The sequence below is a fragment of the Prionailurus viverrinus genome, chromosome B1, assembly GCF_022837055.1.
Source record: "Prionailurus viverrinus isolate Anna chromosome B1, UM_Priviv_1.0, whole genome shotgun sequence".
Classification (NCBI taxonomy): Eukaryota; Metazoa; Chordata; class Mammalia; order Carnivora; family Felidae; genus Prionailurus; species Prionailurus viverrinus.
In genome coordinates this window covers 170,211,072-170,227,887 of record NC_062564.1, presented here as the reverse complement: position 1 = coordinate 170,227,887, position 16,816 = coordinate 170,211,072, and the positions used below count along the sequence as shown (strand labels likewise).

Sequence of the window (16,816 nt, the reverse complement as noted above, 5' to 3'; positions counted from 1 at the left end):
GACCCTTCTGAATTTGTAAAATATTCTTCTGGCCACCATGGAGAAGAGAATTGGAGGCATGCAGGAATAAAAGCAGGGAATTGCAGTAGAGGTGATGAGAAATGGGTCGATTCAAACTGAACATTGCAGGTGAATCCACAGGATTTCCCGATGGGTTGGATGTGAGGTGATAAAAACCGAGGAGGCAAGATCGACTGATGGCTATGATGCTGATTAGAGGACCTGGCTACTTGGTGGTACCTTTTATAGTTTAGTAACTAGGTGCTTTGGCTTTGAAAGCCTGGTAGTTTCCATACGAGGGTTTATGCTTCTGGTCTCAGAGGCTGCCTCATTTTTACGTTCTAATAAAACTCTTTGGCTTTTATTATCATACCTCGTAATATCCTAACTGGTTAATTTCCTATCTTCAAATATTTTTTCCCATTTTATTTTTAAAATGTTTCTGGGACTCTCTTTATCTTAATTATCTTAGTCTGCTGTGTCCTTGGTTATAATATTTTATTTCACTAATATCTTTTTCCTAGTTTTTATTTGCTTCATTTTCTCTAGTTTTCATTGGTTATATTACACTTCTTTTTATCTTGGAATCCACTTTTTTATTTTACGTTTTACTGCTTCAAGTATGCTTTCATTTCTCTTACTTTATTTCATCTTTTTAGTATTAGTATATTCTTTATTATCTATGGCTTTGCTTTACCTTATTAAATGGTTGGGTGAGATAAATGGTCATTTTCTGGATAACTTTTTCATTAGCTTGTCTTCTAAGTAAGAGGGCTCATATTTACTCTCTGGATGCCCTGAAACACAGCCGCCTATGTCCTCTGACAGATTGCCTCAATTTCCAGCCATTTACTTCTGTGCTTCAGGAAGGCAAATAGGAGACCTGACACAGGTCAGGACTTTAAGGCAGAAGTTTGCCTACATTGATGGCTTAAATGAAATGCTGAAGCAGTCTCTGGGACCCAAGAAATGACAAGATCTAAAATCTATGGTCTTTGTCATCTACCATCACTGAACATTAGGTAAAACTTGTAATATATTAATATCATGGTGTATGAGTATAGTACAAAAGTTATAGTAATAATAGTAGTAATGGGCATTATTTTAAAAAAATTTTTAGAGAGAGAGAGCAAGAGAGCGTGAGCAGGGGAGAGAGTCAGAGGGAGAGAGAATCTTAAGCAGGCTCCATGCTCAGTGCAGAGCCCAATGTGGGGCTCGATTCCACGACCCTGGAATCATGACCTGAGCCAAAATCAAGAGTGCGACACTCAACTGACTGAGCCACCCAGGTGCCCCTGGTGCACTTATTATGTTCTATATTAAACTGTGGCTTAACATGTGTTAATATCATGCTTTATTCTCATAGTAACCCTTAGAGGTAGATATTATTTGTAAATATATATATGGAAAAAGTGAAGTTCAGTGAATAAAAGCATAGTCTTTTGAACCAGGTAGGTCTAGATTTGAACCTTGACTTTGACAAGTATTAGCTGTGTGATGCTCTTGAACAAGTACTCTTGTAACACTTGTACTTTTATAATCTCTTTGAGTCTCAGTTTCTCTAGTTTAAAACTGAGGCTTTTAAAAGAGGACTTGTAGGGATGCAGTAAACATTCAGTGGGTAATGCTGTAAAACACATGTTTAATTCTGGGTGCTCAATAAACTATTAGAAGCTTCACTTAAGGCCCTTGCTCAACCCCCCCTCCTCCCATACCCTTTAAGAACTGTCCTCCTGGCATTGTTCTGCCACTGCAACAGCCAAGTTCCTCAAGAAATGAATCATGAGAGCCTTATAACTTTGAGAAAATCCCAAAGTTGCTTTTTTTGGAGGCTGTAGAGGCCAAGACAAAGGGAGATGACAAAGGAATACCAGGCTTTGTTCTCAGTCCAGATTTAGAGACCCAAATTTTAGTCATCCTTCCTGACCTGCCTACACAATTAGTTCCTTGGTGTCCTTCTCCAAGTAGAAGACACTTCTGGCAGGGAGAGTTCTGAAAGGAATGGAGAAAGAATCTAAAAATATCTACAAGAAATCTCTCTGGACAAGGCTGTTATTGCCATCCTGTTTCACTTCTTTTCCTAAATCTTATAGCCAAAAAAAAATTCTTAAATTCTGGACAGTACCCAGAAGTTTGTGCTGGTCTCCAACTCACTTCTATAATGTCATCCTTATCCTATCTCTATCTTCTCTATCTGTCTCTGTCTTTGTCTCTATATATCTACCTAAATCTGTTGGTCCATCCATCCATCCATCCATCCATCCGTATGTATGTATATCTATATCTGTTTATGAATCGTAGGTTATTTGTTCAAATAAGGTAGATATTTATTTGTTTCTCAAGTAAGTCTGAGCTGGTAGTGATCTATGGATATAGATGATCTCTGCTCCATGAGTATTTTTTGTCTTACTGCATCTCCATTCAGGGTAAGTCCTTACTGCATGGTTAAAAATGGCTTAACTCATCACATTTTTTTCCACCTTGTTAAAAGATAAAAAGAATAAGAGTAGGATGATCCATTTGCTTTTAAGAGTCTGGCCTGGAAGCTGTATGCATTACTTCTGCTCACATCTCACTGGAGGGTCTTAGGCACACGGCCACATCTAACTACACAGGAGGCTGGGAAAAATACTCTTTCACAAAAGCTATGCCTAAATCAATTTCAGAGGATTTTTGGAATGAAAAGGACAATGAAGAGTGGACAGTGACAATGGAGTAGAGGTAATTAATATTCTCTCCACACTACCAATAGAAGGAGAATAGTCCCACTGTAAGGAGGTCACAGCAGTTGATTTAAAAAAGAAACACTTGACAATGAGTCCTTCAAAATGGATCTTTGGAATTAGGCTCAATGGAAAGTCCATTACTAATCTTCTGAAAACAACAAAAATCAACAAATATTATTCTCATTACTAATGGTCTATATGTACCTGGCACTATGCTAAGTACATAACATACATTATCTCACTTATTTCTTACAACTGTACCTGATAGTGATATTTTTCTCTTTACTTTGTAGCTGAGAAAACTGAGGTTTTGAGGACGTAAGTGACTTGCCCAAGCTGAACACCCAATTAAGTAGCAGAGATAGGATTTAATATATGGCTGAACCCACAATTTTAACTCCAGTGGTTCAGCCTTTCCAACATATCTGGTTACCCATGCGATTCACTTCCTTTCACCATAGGATTACAGAAAGGTTCTCGTCATTCTTATTCTCTTGTTCTGAAGACACATAATAAATGGACTCAAACTGGGATCGTTTCCAATAGAATGAAAGGAATCATGTGATTCATGGCTGGTGGGCTGTTTTCCCTTTTTTCTGTTTTCCCTTCCAGATCCATTCTCTCCCCTTCACTGTTCTGAGCCACAGAAAGGCAAACTTTACAGATTCCTCCAAGCAGATGCTTTCGCCTTCTGACTTCAGTCACAAGGAGGCTAAGGGGGAGATCTGAGTGAGGTGGGACAGAGGTATTTACGTTCCCTGCTCCCATCACACTGAGGTGCAGTTTGGGCAGTTGCTGAGTTCCCACAGCTACTGCATACAATGCCTTCCTCAAGATTGTTAGACCTACGGGTAGTTACACCGTCATTGTTGCCCACCCCCCTGGTGATTCACCAAGCCCATTGGTTTATTTACTGTTGTCCACACTTCTGTAGATTATCCTTTCATTAAATGCTCCTCAGTTAAAGTCTTAGGGCATCCAAGTTTCCTGCTAGGATCTTGGAAGATGCATTGAGTTATTCTCATGAGTTTAAAAAACAACAATTATTAGACAACTGATGACTCTTTAACATTATAGTACCTTATAAAAATGGGTCATCTGCTTCATTTCATGACCATGAACTTCAGTACACTATAGAAAAGTCTTTCTAGTAGCAACTAGGTAGGAGTGATAATTTTACTAAGATCATAATACTAAAGATAAGGTAATTTTTATTGAACATCTAAGCTGCAGTGATGATTCTTCCATAGCCTGTCCATGTCTAGATATCCTTGGATCCCATTTGGGATTTAGGCCTATTTAAGTAGGATCTCCCTCCTATTAATGGAATTATAATTGACATTTGGATCAACTAATTATATTTCTCAACTACCCTCACCACATGAATCTTCCTCATATATTTTTCCTGCTGAGTGATTAAATTCTGTGTTACCCAAGAAAAATAATTGACTCGTCTTCAGTAATATTGTTCACTAACTGTCCTCAGTTTCTGACTTTCCAAAGAACCTTGGCTGAAAGCTAGTTAAATCTCTCATAGTATTTTAGCATGTCTACAATGTAGCTAGAAAGTCCTCAAATTTCATACAACCTTTCTTTTTTAATCACAAAATTGAGATTTTAATCCCAATATTTTGTATGATCCTCTACCTCCCTTTTTATTACATTCTCTTTACTTTATGGTGGCATCATCTGAAAGGAATATAATACTCTTACTGACCTCCTTTTCTAAAAATTATTTATTGACTCTAGACAGGAAATGTTTGTATGCTCAAAATTGATCCTAAATTACCAATTTTCTCAGAGTTCAACAACAACAATAATAAATAAACAACTACTATTTATTGAATTCCTAATATATGCCATACAGTGTTGTAGACTTATATATCTCATGTAATCTCTACAACAACATTATAAACATAATTATACCCAATTTACAAATAAGGAAACTGAGTCTTTTTTTTTAAATTTTTTTAAATGTTTATTTTTGGGAGAGAGAGAGAGCACGAGCTGGGGAGGGGCAGAAAGAGAGGGAGACACAGAATCCGAAGCAGGCTCCAGGCTCTGAGCTGTCAGCACAGAGCCTGACGTGGGGCTCGAACTCACAAACCATGAGATCATGACCTGAGCTGAAGTCAGATGCTTGAACAACTGAGCCACACAGGCTCCCCAGGAAGCTGAGTCTTTATTTACATTATTTGTCCAAGTTAAATTAATTTGTAAATGGGGGCACTAGGATTTAATCTGGAATTGTATTCAGAAAACCTTTGGCTGGGGTGCCTGGGTGGCTCCACTGGTTAAGCATCCAACTTTTGATTTTGGCTCAGGCAATGATCTCACGATTCGTGAGTTCAAGTTCCACGATTTGTGAGTTCCAATGAACTCACAATTCATGAGTTCCAATGAACTCACAATTCATGAGTTCAAGCACAGAGCCTGCTTGGGATTCTCTCTCTCTCTCTCTCTCTCTCTCTCTCTCTCTCTGCCCCTGCCCCACTTGTGCTCTTTTCTCTCCCTCAAAATAAATAAATAAACATTAAAAAAATAAAAAAGAAAACCTTTGGTTGTAAAAATATATAAGTGGGACTATATCAACAAAAAGCTTCTGTACAGCAAAGGAAATCATTAACAAAATGAAAAGGCAGACTACCAATGAGAGAAAATATTTGCAAATCACATATCTGATAAAGGATTAATATCCCAAAATATAAAGAAATCATACAACTAAATAGCAAAAAGACAAACAATCCAAGTAAAAAATGGGCAGATGATCTGAATACATTTTTTTCCAAAGAAGACATATAGATAACCAACAGACACATGAGAAGGTGCTCAATATTACTAATTATCAGGGAAGTGCAAATGAAAACCACAGTGAGGTATCACTTCACACTGGTTAGAATGGCTATAATCAAAGACAAGAAATAACAAATGTAATGGAGGATGTGGGTATAACGGAAACCTTGTGCACTGTTGGTGGGAAAGTAAATTGGTACAGCCACTGTGGAAGACAGCACGGAGGTTCCTAAAAAAATTGAACTACCGTATGAGTCATCAATTTCGCTTCTGGGTATTTATCTAAAGAAAACAAAAGCACTAACTCGAAAAGGTGTATGCACCCCTGTGTTCACTGCAGCAATGTTTTCAATTCCCTAGAGATGGAAACAACCTTGGTGTTTATCAATGGATGAATGAATAAAGAAATTATGATATACATATATATGTATATATATACATATATGCACTATATACACAATATATATACACATATACACACATATACACAATATACACACATCCACACGTATACACACATATACACAATATATATATTATTCAGCCATAAGAAAGAATGAAATCTTGTCATTTTTGACAATATGGATGGACCTTGAAGGCCTCATGCTAATAAGTGAAGTCAGACAAACAAAGACAAATACTGTATGATCTTACTTATATGTGGAATCTCAAGGAAAAAAAAAATCCCGAGTTCATAAATACAAAAAAACAGATTGGTGGTTGCCAAATGTGGGGGGCACGGGACAGGGAGGCAAAATAGGTGAAGGGGGTCAAAAGGTACAAACTTCCAGTTATAAAATAAATAAATACTGGTGACATATTGTACAGCATTGTGACTACAGCTCACAATACTGCATTGTATATTTGAGAGCTTCTGAGAGTAGATCTTAAAAGTTGTCATCGCTAGAAAAAAATTTGTAACTATGTGCTGTGATGGGTGTTAACTAGACTTATTGTGGGGATCATTTTGCAATATATACAAATATTGAATCATTATGTTATGTACCTTAAACTAGTAACATGTTATATGTCAGTTATAGCTGAATGAAAAAAAAGCTTTGGTGAACTTAATCACTGCATTCTAAAAATCAGTTTATGCAGGGAATTATGTGACGTAGTAGACAACAGTCTTAAATCTATTAAGTAAAACTGTTTTCCGGCTTTTAGCTCGATCCCCCAATATTATCTTTTTTTTTTAAACCTAGTAGTGACTTTGGGGCGCCTGGGTGACTCAGTTGGTTGGGCGACCGACTTCGGCTCAGGTCATGATCTCCTGGTTCCTGAGTTTGAGCCCCGCGTCGGGCTCTGTGCTGACAGCTCAGAGCCTGGAGCCTGTTTCAGATTCTGTGTCTCCCCTTCTCTCTACCCCGCCCTGCTTTCGCTCTGTGTTTCTTTGTCTCTCAATAATAAATAAACGTTAAAAAAAAAAACAAACCTAGGGACTTGATGTCACTTTTATGTGATTCAATATTAATTTTAAAGGAACCAGAAGAAATAAATAAAAGAACAAGAGAGATGGTTTTCTGCCATAGAAAAGAGAATAATATATCCCCATGATCATCTACTTTGATGATATGGCTTTATTATAAAGATCAAGATTGCTTCCATGAGAAAAGTGTTCTTTGTAGCTACACTGAAAAAAGTAGCTCAACATTAATTACAGAAAACCTAAATCACTGCCTTTGGCAGGCGTTTTTCAACACCCAAAAGTCTGTATTATATAATTACACAAAACAAGTCAACTAGTTTAATTTTGCAGTTAATTCTTCCTGCCATGGACACAGGAAAACCATGCTCTTTAGAATGAGATTTTCTGAGGAGATTTTACTGTGTCTTTTTTAAGACACTGGAGGGATATCACCACACCTGCTTTGAACATCTTCCAGGCCTAAGTGTTTGGTGTAGAACTCCAGGGTCTCCATGGAGTTGGTTCACATACTGGAGATGATCCCAAGCTGATTCCTGAAGTAAAGTCTGCCATTGTCAGCAGGGCTCGGGTGGCCTGTCTCCAGGGTTGACGTAACCTCCCGTTCTGGTGGGTCTGGCAGCCACAGAAACAAACATTTACTGAGCACGTCCTTTGGCGGGCGTCATGCTAGGTGTTGGTTGAGGCCCTTGAATGCCAGCCCTGCCATCTGCTCTCCTGATTACACAGCAGAAAAATCCTTTAGTAGCTGGCACCAGACAGCCCAGCCTACCAGTCGTCATGAGAGCGCAGCCTCCAATGGTTTGTTCTTCATTTCCTGTCCTGTGCCCAGCTAAAGGAAGTGATGGTTAGGGGAAGCAGTCACACAGTCTCCATACCCCTCTCTCCTGTAGGTGTTTGGCAGTCCATCATCAAATCACATCAGCTTGCAGATTTACCTTCACCAAGGTGCTTTTTGATTTATGCCTTTGCTTATTTTTCCTTTTTGTTTTTTTTAAATGTTTATTTATTTATTTGAGAAAGAGAAAGAGACAGAGAGAGAGTGAGTGCAAGCGGGGAGGGGCAGAGAGAGAGGGAGACATGGAATCTGAAGCAGGCTCCAGGCTCTGAGCTGTCAGCACAGAGCCCGATGTGAGGCTCAAACTCACAAACTGTGAAGATCGGGATCTGAGCCGAAGTCAGACACTTAACTGACTGAGTCACCCAGGTGCCCCTATCTTTCCTTTTTAAATCAGCAGTCATTGTGGGAAACAGCCATTTGGAATATAATGCTTTTCTTTCTTTTTTTTTTTTTTTACTACATTTTTTACTACACTTACTACATTTAGTATTTACTAATGTATTTACTACAAAATGGCTGAAGATGTTAATATGGCAAATACTTATTGAGTGTCTATGGGGCACCATGCAAAGCGCTGGGTCCTTGAAGAAGTCCCAGTTGTTTTAATCACCACTGGGCTCACAGTGCAGGGGGGCACAAAGTGGTCTCAGAGCACAGAGGAAGGAATACTGATATTTGCCTGGGAAAATCAAAGAAACTTCATCAATAAGGTAACATTTCATTTGGGTTTGGAGGGATGTCTAGAAGTTTTCTGGGAGAGGCTGCGAAGGATAGAATAAATTTGGGGCAAAGGTACAGAGCATGTGCAAAGGCATATTATCTCATGGAAGGACCTGGTATGTCCAGGAGAAAGAGAGAAATTCAGAGTATTAGGAGTACATAGCATTAAAGGACAGGGCTGGAAGGGTTGGTGCAGCCAGATAGTGGAGGTTTGTGTCAACCATGCTGAGGAGTCTGGGTTGCATCCCAGTCACTAGAAGGTACTCCAACAAGCAATGTAGGGTGTGCAGTTAAATATAGAGAAATAAATCGCAGGGAAGTGGTTAAGCAAAAAGGAAAAGGAGCCTGATTTAAGCCAGCAGGAGGGATAAAAAAAACTTGTACTATTTGAGTCAAGAGCCACTTCTGTGATGGCATTTATTTAGAGACTATATTTTTATGGTTAATGAAAAGCAGGGGTATTATTTATTATAATAGCAAGACCATCTAAAGTGTTATGTAAAACATTGCATTGTTAGAGTACTACACTAAAACAAACTTTGTTTGAATTGAGGAGCTGCCTTAGAATAAATTTAAGTCTCAATAATAGCTATCATTTTGAAATGTATTTAGGACATTTCTTTTGTCCTGAATTTTTATTCAAATTTTATTTTATTTTATCATTATATGTATCTTTTATTGCAGGCAAGTTTCTTAGTAAGATGAAGTGGTATATGAATAAATGCAAATAAAAGTAAAAATTAAGTAATATATAACATATATGCATACACACAATATGCATATATGTATATATACATTAAAATTTCTGATTTGGCACAAAAACAGACACTCAGATCAATGGAACAGAATAGAGAACCTGGAAATGGACCCACAAACGTATGCCAGCTAATCTTTGACAAAGCAGGAAAGAATATCCAATTGAATAAAGACAGTCTCTTTAACAAGTGGTGCTGGGAAAACTGGACAGCAAAAAATGAACCTGGACCACTTTCTTACACCATACACAAAAATGAACTCAAAATGGATGAAAGACCTAAATATAAGATGGGAAGCCATCAAAATCCTCAAGGAGAAAGCAGGCAAAAACCTCTTTGATCTTGGCTGCAGCAACTTCTTACTCAACACATCTCCAGAAGCAAAGGAAACAAAAGCAAAAATGAACTATTGGGACCTCATCAAAATAAAAAGCTTTTGCACAGCGAAGGAAACAATCAGCAAAGCTAAAAGGCAACCAATGGAATGGGAGAAGATATTTGCAAATGACATATCAGATAAAGGGTTAGTATCCAAAATCTATAAAGAACATATCAAACTCCACACCCAAAAAAACAAATAATCCAGTGAAGAAATGGGCAAAAGACATGAATAGGCACTTCTCCAAAGAAGACATCCAGATGGCCAACCAACACATGAAAAAATGCTCAACATCACTCATCATCAGGGAAATACAAATCAGAACCACAATGAGATACCACCTCACACCTGTCAGAATGGCTAACATTAATAACTCAGGCAAGAGCAAATGTTGGTGAGGATGCGGAGAAAGAGGATCTCTTTTGCACTGCTGGTGGGAATGCAAACTGGTGCAGCCACTCTGGAAAACAGTATGGAGTTTCCTCAAAAAATTAAAAACAGAACTACCCTACGACCCAGCAATTGTACTACTAGGTATTTATCCAAGGGATACAGGCATGCTGTTTCGAAGGGGCACATGCACCCCAGTGTTTATAGCAGCACTATCAACAATAGCCAAAGCATGGAAAGAGCCCAAATGTCCATCGATGGATGAGTGGATAAAGAAGATGTGGTATAAATATACAATGGAGTATTACTCGGCAATCAAAAGAATGAAATCTTGCCATTTGCAACAACGTGGATGGAACTAGAGTGTGTTATGCTAAGCGAAATTAGTCAAAGAAAGACAAATATATGACATCACTCATATGAGAACTTTAAGACACAGAACAGATGAACACAAGGGAAGGGAAGCAAAAATAATATAAAAACAGGGAGGGGGACAAAACAGAAGAGACTCTTAAATATGGAGAACAGAGGGTTACTGGAGGGGTTGTAAGAAGGGGGAGGGGCTGGGGCGCCTGGGTGGCGCAGTCGGTTAAGCGTCCGAATTCAGCCAGGTCACGATCTCGCGGTCCATGAGTTTGAGCCCCGCGTCAGGCTCTGGGCTGATGGCTCAGAGCCTGGAGCCTGTTTCCGATTCTGTGTCTCCCTCTCTCTCTGCCCCTCCCCCGTTCATGCTCTGTCTCTCTCTGTCCCAAAAATAAATAAAAAAATAAAAAATAAAATAAAAATAAAAATAAATAAATAAATAAAAAGGGGGGGAGGGGCTGAATGCGTAAGGGGCATTAGGGAATCTACTCCTGAAATCATTGTTGTACTATATGCTAACTTGCAGGTAAATTAAAAAAATAAAAATAAATTTAAAAAATTCTGTTTGGTTTTGGTTAATGAGAACATTATTTTTAGTTCTTCTGGACCTCTCAAAAATTTCAGGTCAATAGTTTCCAAACATTTGTGTCCTATGTGGAATCTCAGAGCCTGGGTATTAGCGTGGAGGTGTATCAGCCTGGAGGCAGCTAACGCCTGTGTGTGTGATTTTAAGTAATTCTTGAGAAAAAATACTTAAATGTCTGTATTTGTTTATATCGTTTTTTGATGATGGTCAAGGAAACCCTTGGCCTAACAACTCTTCACAGAGATCTAGAAGAGTGTGGTGAATCCAAGCTGGCTTATACCAATCTAAACTTTTCCTCATCTTATTGGTAAAATAGATCACTGACCCTGTGGCCTGGTATCTTACCTATGTTTCCTCCAGGGCACCAGTCCAAAACACTATGCAGAATCTGATAGGCAGGTTCATTGAACATAGTTTTTCTTATTTTGAATGAAAGAGAATGGTGACCACGAAGGATCATGTACATATGATATTTGGTAACCTTATTGCTCTAATTAATTTCCTTCCTTCATTCTATCTATGTGCTCAGTTACCTACTATCAATCATAAAGATAACAACTTAATCATTAATTTATGGGGTTTTCCCTAATCTTGTTGATTAAGTTAATCGCACCTTATTAGATACACTTTCACAACATCTTGTACCAACAACTCTTTTGTAGTATTTATGACGGTTATAGTTTACATTTATTTGTATGACCTTTTGTTTAACATCTGTCTACTCCAAAAGATTTTACATTCTCTCAGGAACAGGGACAGGGAGCCTTTTTTTTTTTTTTTGCTTATTGTTTATATCTCAAACACTTAGCACAATGCCTAACCCATAATGGAGACTCAGAATTGTGTTGAATGTGGAAATAAATGAATGGACATGAGTACAAATGAGTATGGTGGCCACTTTTGTACATTCATGGATCACAAATGGTGGGTGAGTGTCCAGCAGCCCTAATCAGCAGGGGGCTGATGTCTTTTTTTAACCTGTTCTTGTTGCCTGAAGGTGTGGGTCTCTTTTTTGGTGATTCATGTGACAAAAGATTATGTAGACTGTCTGATCTCTGGGAAGCTTGTTACATATAAAGTAAAGTGACTTGTTCACATGTCACAGCTCACTGCTCAGAATTTTAAGGGGGAAAGAATTTGAGAATAGAGCTAATTTCATATATTGGAGTTTATAATGAACTAAGTCCTTTTCTGGAATATGCAATGTATTTGAAATAACCAAAAATACCTGAGACTGAAGTAAAAAAAGAATAGAGATGTTCTTTAGCTTCTCTGACACATTCATCCTGTTTGGAGTCATCGCAGTGAAGGCTTTCATTCACTTGGCTTTTTTGGGACCCATGTCAACAGTGAATCCCAACACAGACTGTCATGTTACTCAGACTGGGAGCTATCTGTACCATTTTTTCACTAATAAATTATATCAGTGAGAAGGCAGCATGCATGGAACAATGGAAAGAATGTATGTTTTGAGACAATATGATCCGAGTTCAAGATCTGGACAGGCTTTGTATTGACTAACTAAAAGGTGCTGGGCATGTTCCTTATTCTCTTCAAACTTCAGTTTCTTCTTTAAAAAAAAAAGAGAGAGATAATAATGCTTATCTTGCAGTGATGATTAAAAAAGCCAATGTCTGTAAAGCACCTAGCGTATTACTAGTATCATTAATTTCAGGATTAAATTAATTTTCAGAAAAAAAAGATTCTGAATCAATTGAAAAATGCATTAGAAATATTTCCATAGGTATCCTGGAAGTCTTGGCAAACTATGCCAATAATAGAAAGATTAATTTCTACTTGCATGGAACTGAATAATAGACTTACATTGTAGAAGTTAACAAACTCATATGTGATACTCTTAACCAAATACCAAGCGGGAAAAGATTATCCCCTAAGAATGTTAATACTTAAAAAAAAATACGCTCTCAGAGTGCTTGGGTGGGTCAGTTGGGTGTCTGATTTTCGCTCAGGTCATGATCTCGCTGTTCGCTGTTCGTGGGTTCGAGCCCCACAACGGGTTCTGTGCTGACAGCTGGTAGCCTGGAGCCTGCTTCAGATTCTGTCTCCTTCTCTCTCTGCCTCTCTGCCGCTTCACACTTTCTCTGACTCAAAAGTAAATAAACATTAAAAAAATAATTAAAAAAAATACGCTCTCTTCTTTGGGCACACAAGTGTCTTTATAGACCAAGTAATAATTAGAATGTCTGTGGTGGAAAGCTGCAGGGAATGAGAGCTTTGGACTGGGTAAATGCAGAGCAGCGCAGGGCAGGTTGAGCGCTAGCCAAGCCTCAGGATGGGAGGAACCTCATTTTCCCTGACACTTGCCAGCAAGGCTGAGATCCCTATCCTGCCTCAGCTGCTGCTGCTGCTGCTTAGGAGCAGAGAGGGCAGAGATTTCCCTGTCCTGCCCTGTAAAATCTTGCACTTCAGTTCAGCAAGGACAGGTCAGGTGGAGGTTAGGGACTTGGAACCCAGTGGGGAAGCAGGGGATTTTGACTCTTGTTTCTGTTCAGTACTTGGCCAAAGAACAGAGGGCTCCTTCCAAGGAAATGATCTGGGGGCGGGCCAGGTGGAGTTGTGGGTGGATGCTATATTGAGTAGCAGCAGTTGAGAGAGGGAGCAAGTACTCAGCTCTCAGGTCTCTGTTCCAGAGAATTTTCTCCACCTTCGGCACTTGGTATGCCACCCGTGCACCAGACCCCAGGTGTGTCTTGAACAGAGTTTGGGTACGTTGCTTAATGTGAGCAAAGCCCGTGTTTCTATTGAAACGTAGAATCTACTCTTGTCGTGTTGATGGTGCTGGAATTATTTGGCTGAGGCAGGGCAAATTCCATGTATTGATGGGTAATGAGAAAGGCCTTTCCTGGTCTCTGCATCGGATTCTAAACAACTGGCTAAGGAACGCTGACAGCTGAGAGAAGAAAAGAGCTGGAAAGCAGATGCCTGATAGCTTCTCTGGTGCATTCGTTTTGCTTGGGGTCATGTGGTGCATTTTCTTTCATTGTAGAAAAATGATCTATTCCCTTGCTGCTTTAGTTGGTGGACCAGAGTCCCCAGGGGCTTTTCCCATTTTAGCGTGGCTGACTCTTAAAAGAAATAGAATGCAGCAAAAGTAAAATATTACCAGTTATTCCTACATTTTAGAGTTTAATGTTTTGTTTGGTGCTTCCATCACTTTGGGTCTTACTTTAGGTATGTCTCTTCTGTCCTCCTGGCCAAACCACCCACAAACTAAAGAATATAACCCGCCTTGTACACTTATGTATATCCTCTGTAGCCCTGTGTGTTAATTCCTAGTGCTTTTTAATATTTCAAGTTGACATTTCTGATGGTGATTAAGATGACATGAATTTTATGAGATCAACTGAAGTAAAATAAAACCCAGAACTAAAGGCTCCTATACATCACTACAAAAATTGCCTACCTCATCTTAGAAACCTCCCCTAAGCTTCAAGGTCCAGATCAAATTCTGCCAAGCTCAGAAAGCCTTCTCTGCCGTCAATAAGCAGATCGGTTTCCCCCATGTTATGATTTCCTAGTTGCCCTTTTCTGCATCACCCATTTCACACTTCTTTTCTTCCTCCCCCCTCCCTCTCCCCTCCCCACCCCCTCCTTATTTTTCTTCTTCTTCCTCCTCCTCCCCTTCTTCTTCTTCTTCTTCTTCTTCTTTTTCTTCTTGTTCTTCTTCTTCTCCTCCTCCTCCTCCTCCTCCTCCTCCGCCTCCTTCTCCTTCTTGCCATATTCCTTTAATTGTCATGAAAAAGGTTCAGGGGACTTTAAGGTTTTATATCTATGGTAGATAGTTTCAACATCTGTCAGTAATTCCAGTTTTCACCTTGCATATCTTCCCTCTATCTCCTTTAATAGATGTTTTAATGTGGAAAGATGCTTTTAAAATGTTAGGTTTTCATTTCGTTTCATTAAAATATCCATTTCCTCATCTTGTCATTGCGAAAGAACAGTCTCTTGCTCATTTTTGAGAAACCACGTAAGTTGCTCAAACTCACACTTTATTTCTTCTTCAGTTCCAATGATTTTCTGGTTTGCACAGTTATCCCCTTTTCTACCTGTTCCACTCTCTCCTTCCCTGGTTCAGTGCAATTCTCCAATCTTTTCCTGTGATGGGGAACAGCCTTCTCTCTGGGTCAAATGCAGTGATTCCAGTGATCAGTGGAGAAACTACACTGTGGACAAAACTTTCCGGTCCTTCTGACAGAAGAAGGCCAACACTTAATTATGCTTTTTCAGATATGAGCTTCTCTTCCTTCTTCTTCCTCTGGCTTCTTCTTATTTATAGTAGCTTAGCGATTTCCATCAAATTGCCCAGCTGGGGATTGCTTATGAATTTCCTTCCTAGAGAACAATAATGGCAAAATGGACAGGGTAAAGTCTCATTTAGATCCTTCCAGGACAGACTGACTCAAGAGAGACAGAAGTTATGCCCACACTGGGTCTTTCAAGTAGTCCAGACAGATGGGACAGCTAGCCCCTATTTGGAAGCCTGCCAGGGACGTCACACACTCCATTGAGCCATGAACAAAGGTGGTGGATGAGGTAATCTGTTCTGTAGGAAAGCCTGGCCCGCTAGCACTCAGGACCCAGTGAGCGATGGGTATCCTCCCACAGACCTTGGAAACTGACCAGCTTTCATTTTCACCGGATTGGCATGTTGATGATAGCTTGTATAAACCTGTTTATCCCTTTGCCCCTTAGCTCTAGAGTCTGTTGCCAAGAATACTCCACAGGCTGGAGTCGATTACATCCTAGAACAGATTAGCTGGGCTGCTGTTTTTTCCACTCAATGATGTAAAGTCAGGCTTAATGACTTTCCTGTTCAAGAAAGTAGCTTTAGGTCCAAGACTAGGAATCTTTCCTGGAGCAAATGGCTGAGCCCCTCTCTGGCCAGAGACTGCTGTGGCCCCAGAGCCTCGTTCCAACACCTATTTCCCATTCTGCATTGTGGTTTACTTTGTTGCACGTTTACATAAAAGTCTATAGTGACCTCCTTATGAACCAGGACGTTTTAAATATCTTAAGTGAATTTTTGTTTTCCATCCTGCCCAGCACAAATAGGAACCCAAGAAGTATTTATTGTGTGGTGCTATTTCTCCCCGTTTTGTTGATCAATCAAAAACTGGTTCAACACCTATTCTGTGCCAACAACTGTTATTCCGTGCCAGGGAGATGTTGTGAACAAGGCACACATGGTCTCTGCCTTTGATCAGAAATAATTTCCTTCCTTATCGAGGAAAGGAAAATCGAGCAGGAGAATGTAAGAAGAGGCTGGAAAGGGAAGGAAGATCAGGTAGTTAGAAGAAACACTATGATTTGTTTGGAAAGTGCATACATTGCCCCCATTCTCATTTTCATAGTAAAGTTTTAGAAGTTAAAAACAATGGCTCTGGAGTGAGTTCCCTGCTTGTGTTCAGATTCCCATTCTGCTTCCTTTCGGGGTGGCCTTGGCATTGTTATTTAATCTCACTGAGGCTCACTTTGTGCTATTAATAGAGCCTACCACTTCAAATTAGATGATGTTGGGTGCCCAGCTCATAATGTGTGCTTAATTAGTGTCAGTGGTTATTAATTTTATTAGTATTATTAGCTGCTGCTACCTCTACACGTGAAGGAAGGGTCATGTCAACACCACTGGGAATAGGGTGGAGACAGCCCAGGCTGGGAGTTTGCTCCATGGTTTCCTTTCCCAGATGGCAGAGCTGCCTTCAGGCGCTCTGAACAACTCTGAAGGGTGTGCTGGAACCTTCCATATCTGGACATAATCTGACATTTGTGGGATTCCCAGCTCTCACCTTCTGCTGGCAGTCGTCCTCTTGCTCCCA

The 16,816-nt window shown here is 39.5% G+C and overlaps 2 protein-coding genes across 2 annotated transcripts in view; one reads left to right on the top strand and one right to left on the bottom strand.

Moving 5' to 3' along the window:
- The window catches only part of GRXCR1 (glutaredoxin and cysteine rich domain containing 1), a 319,676-nt gene that overhangs the window by 291,688 nt on the left and 11,172 nt on the right, over positions 1 to 16,816 (top strand). The window lies entirely within an intron of this gene.
- On the bottom strand, positions 14,900 to 15,505 carry TRIM61 (tripartite motif containing 61). The gene is given in 4 exon segments (XM_053447923.1): positions 14,900 to 15,173; positions 15,175 to 15,227; positions 15,229 to 15,427; positions 15,429 to 15,505. Coding segments are annotated over 4 exon segments (603 nt in total).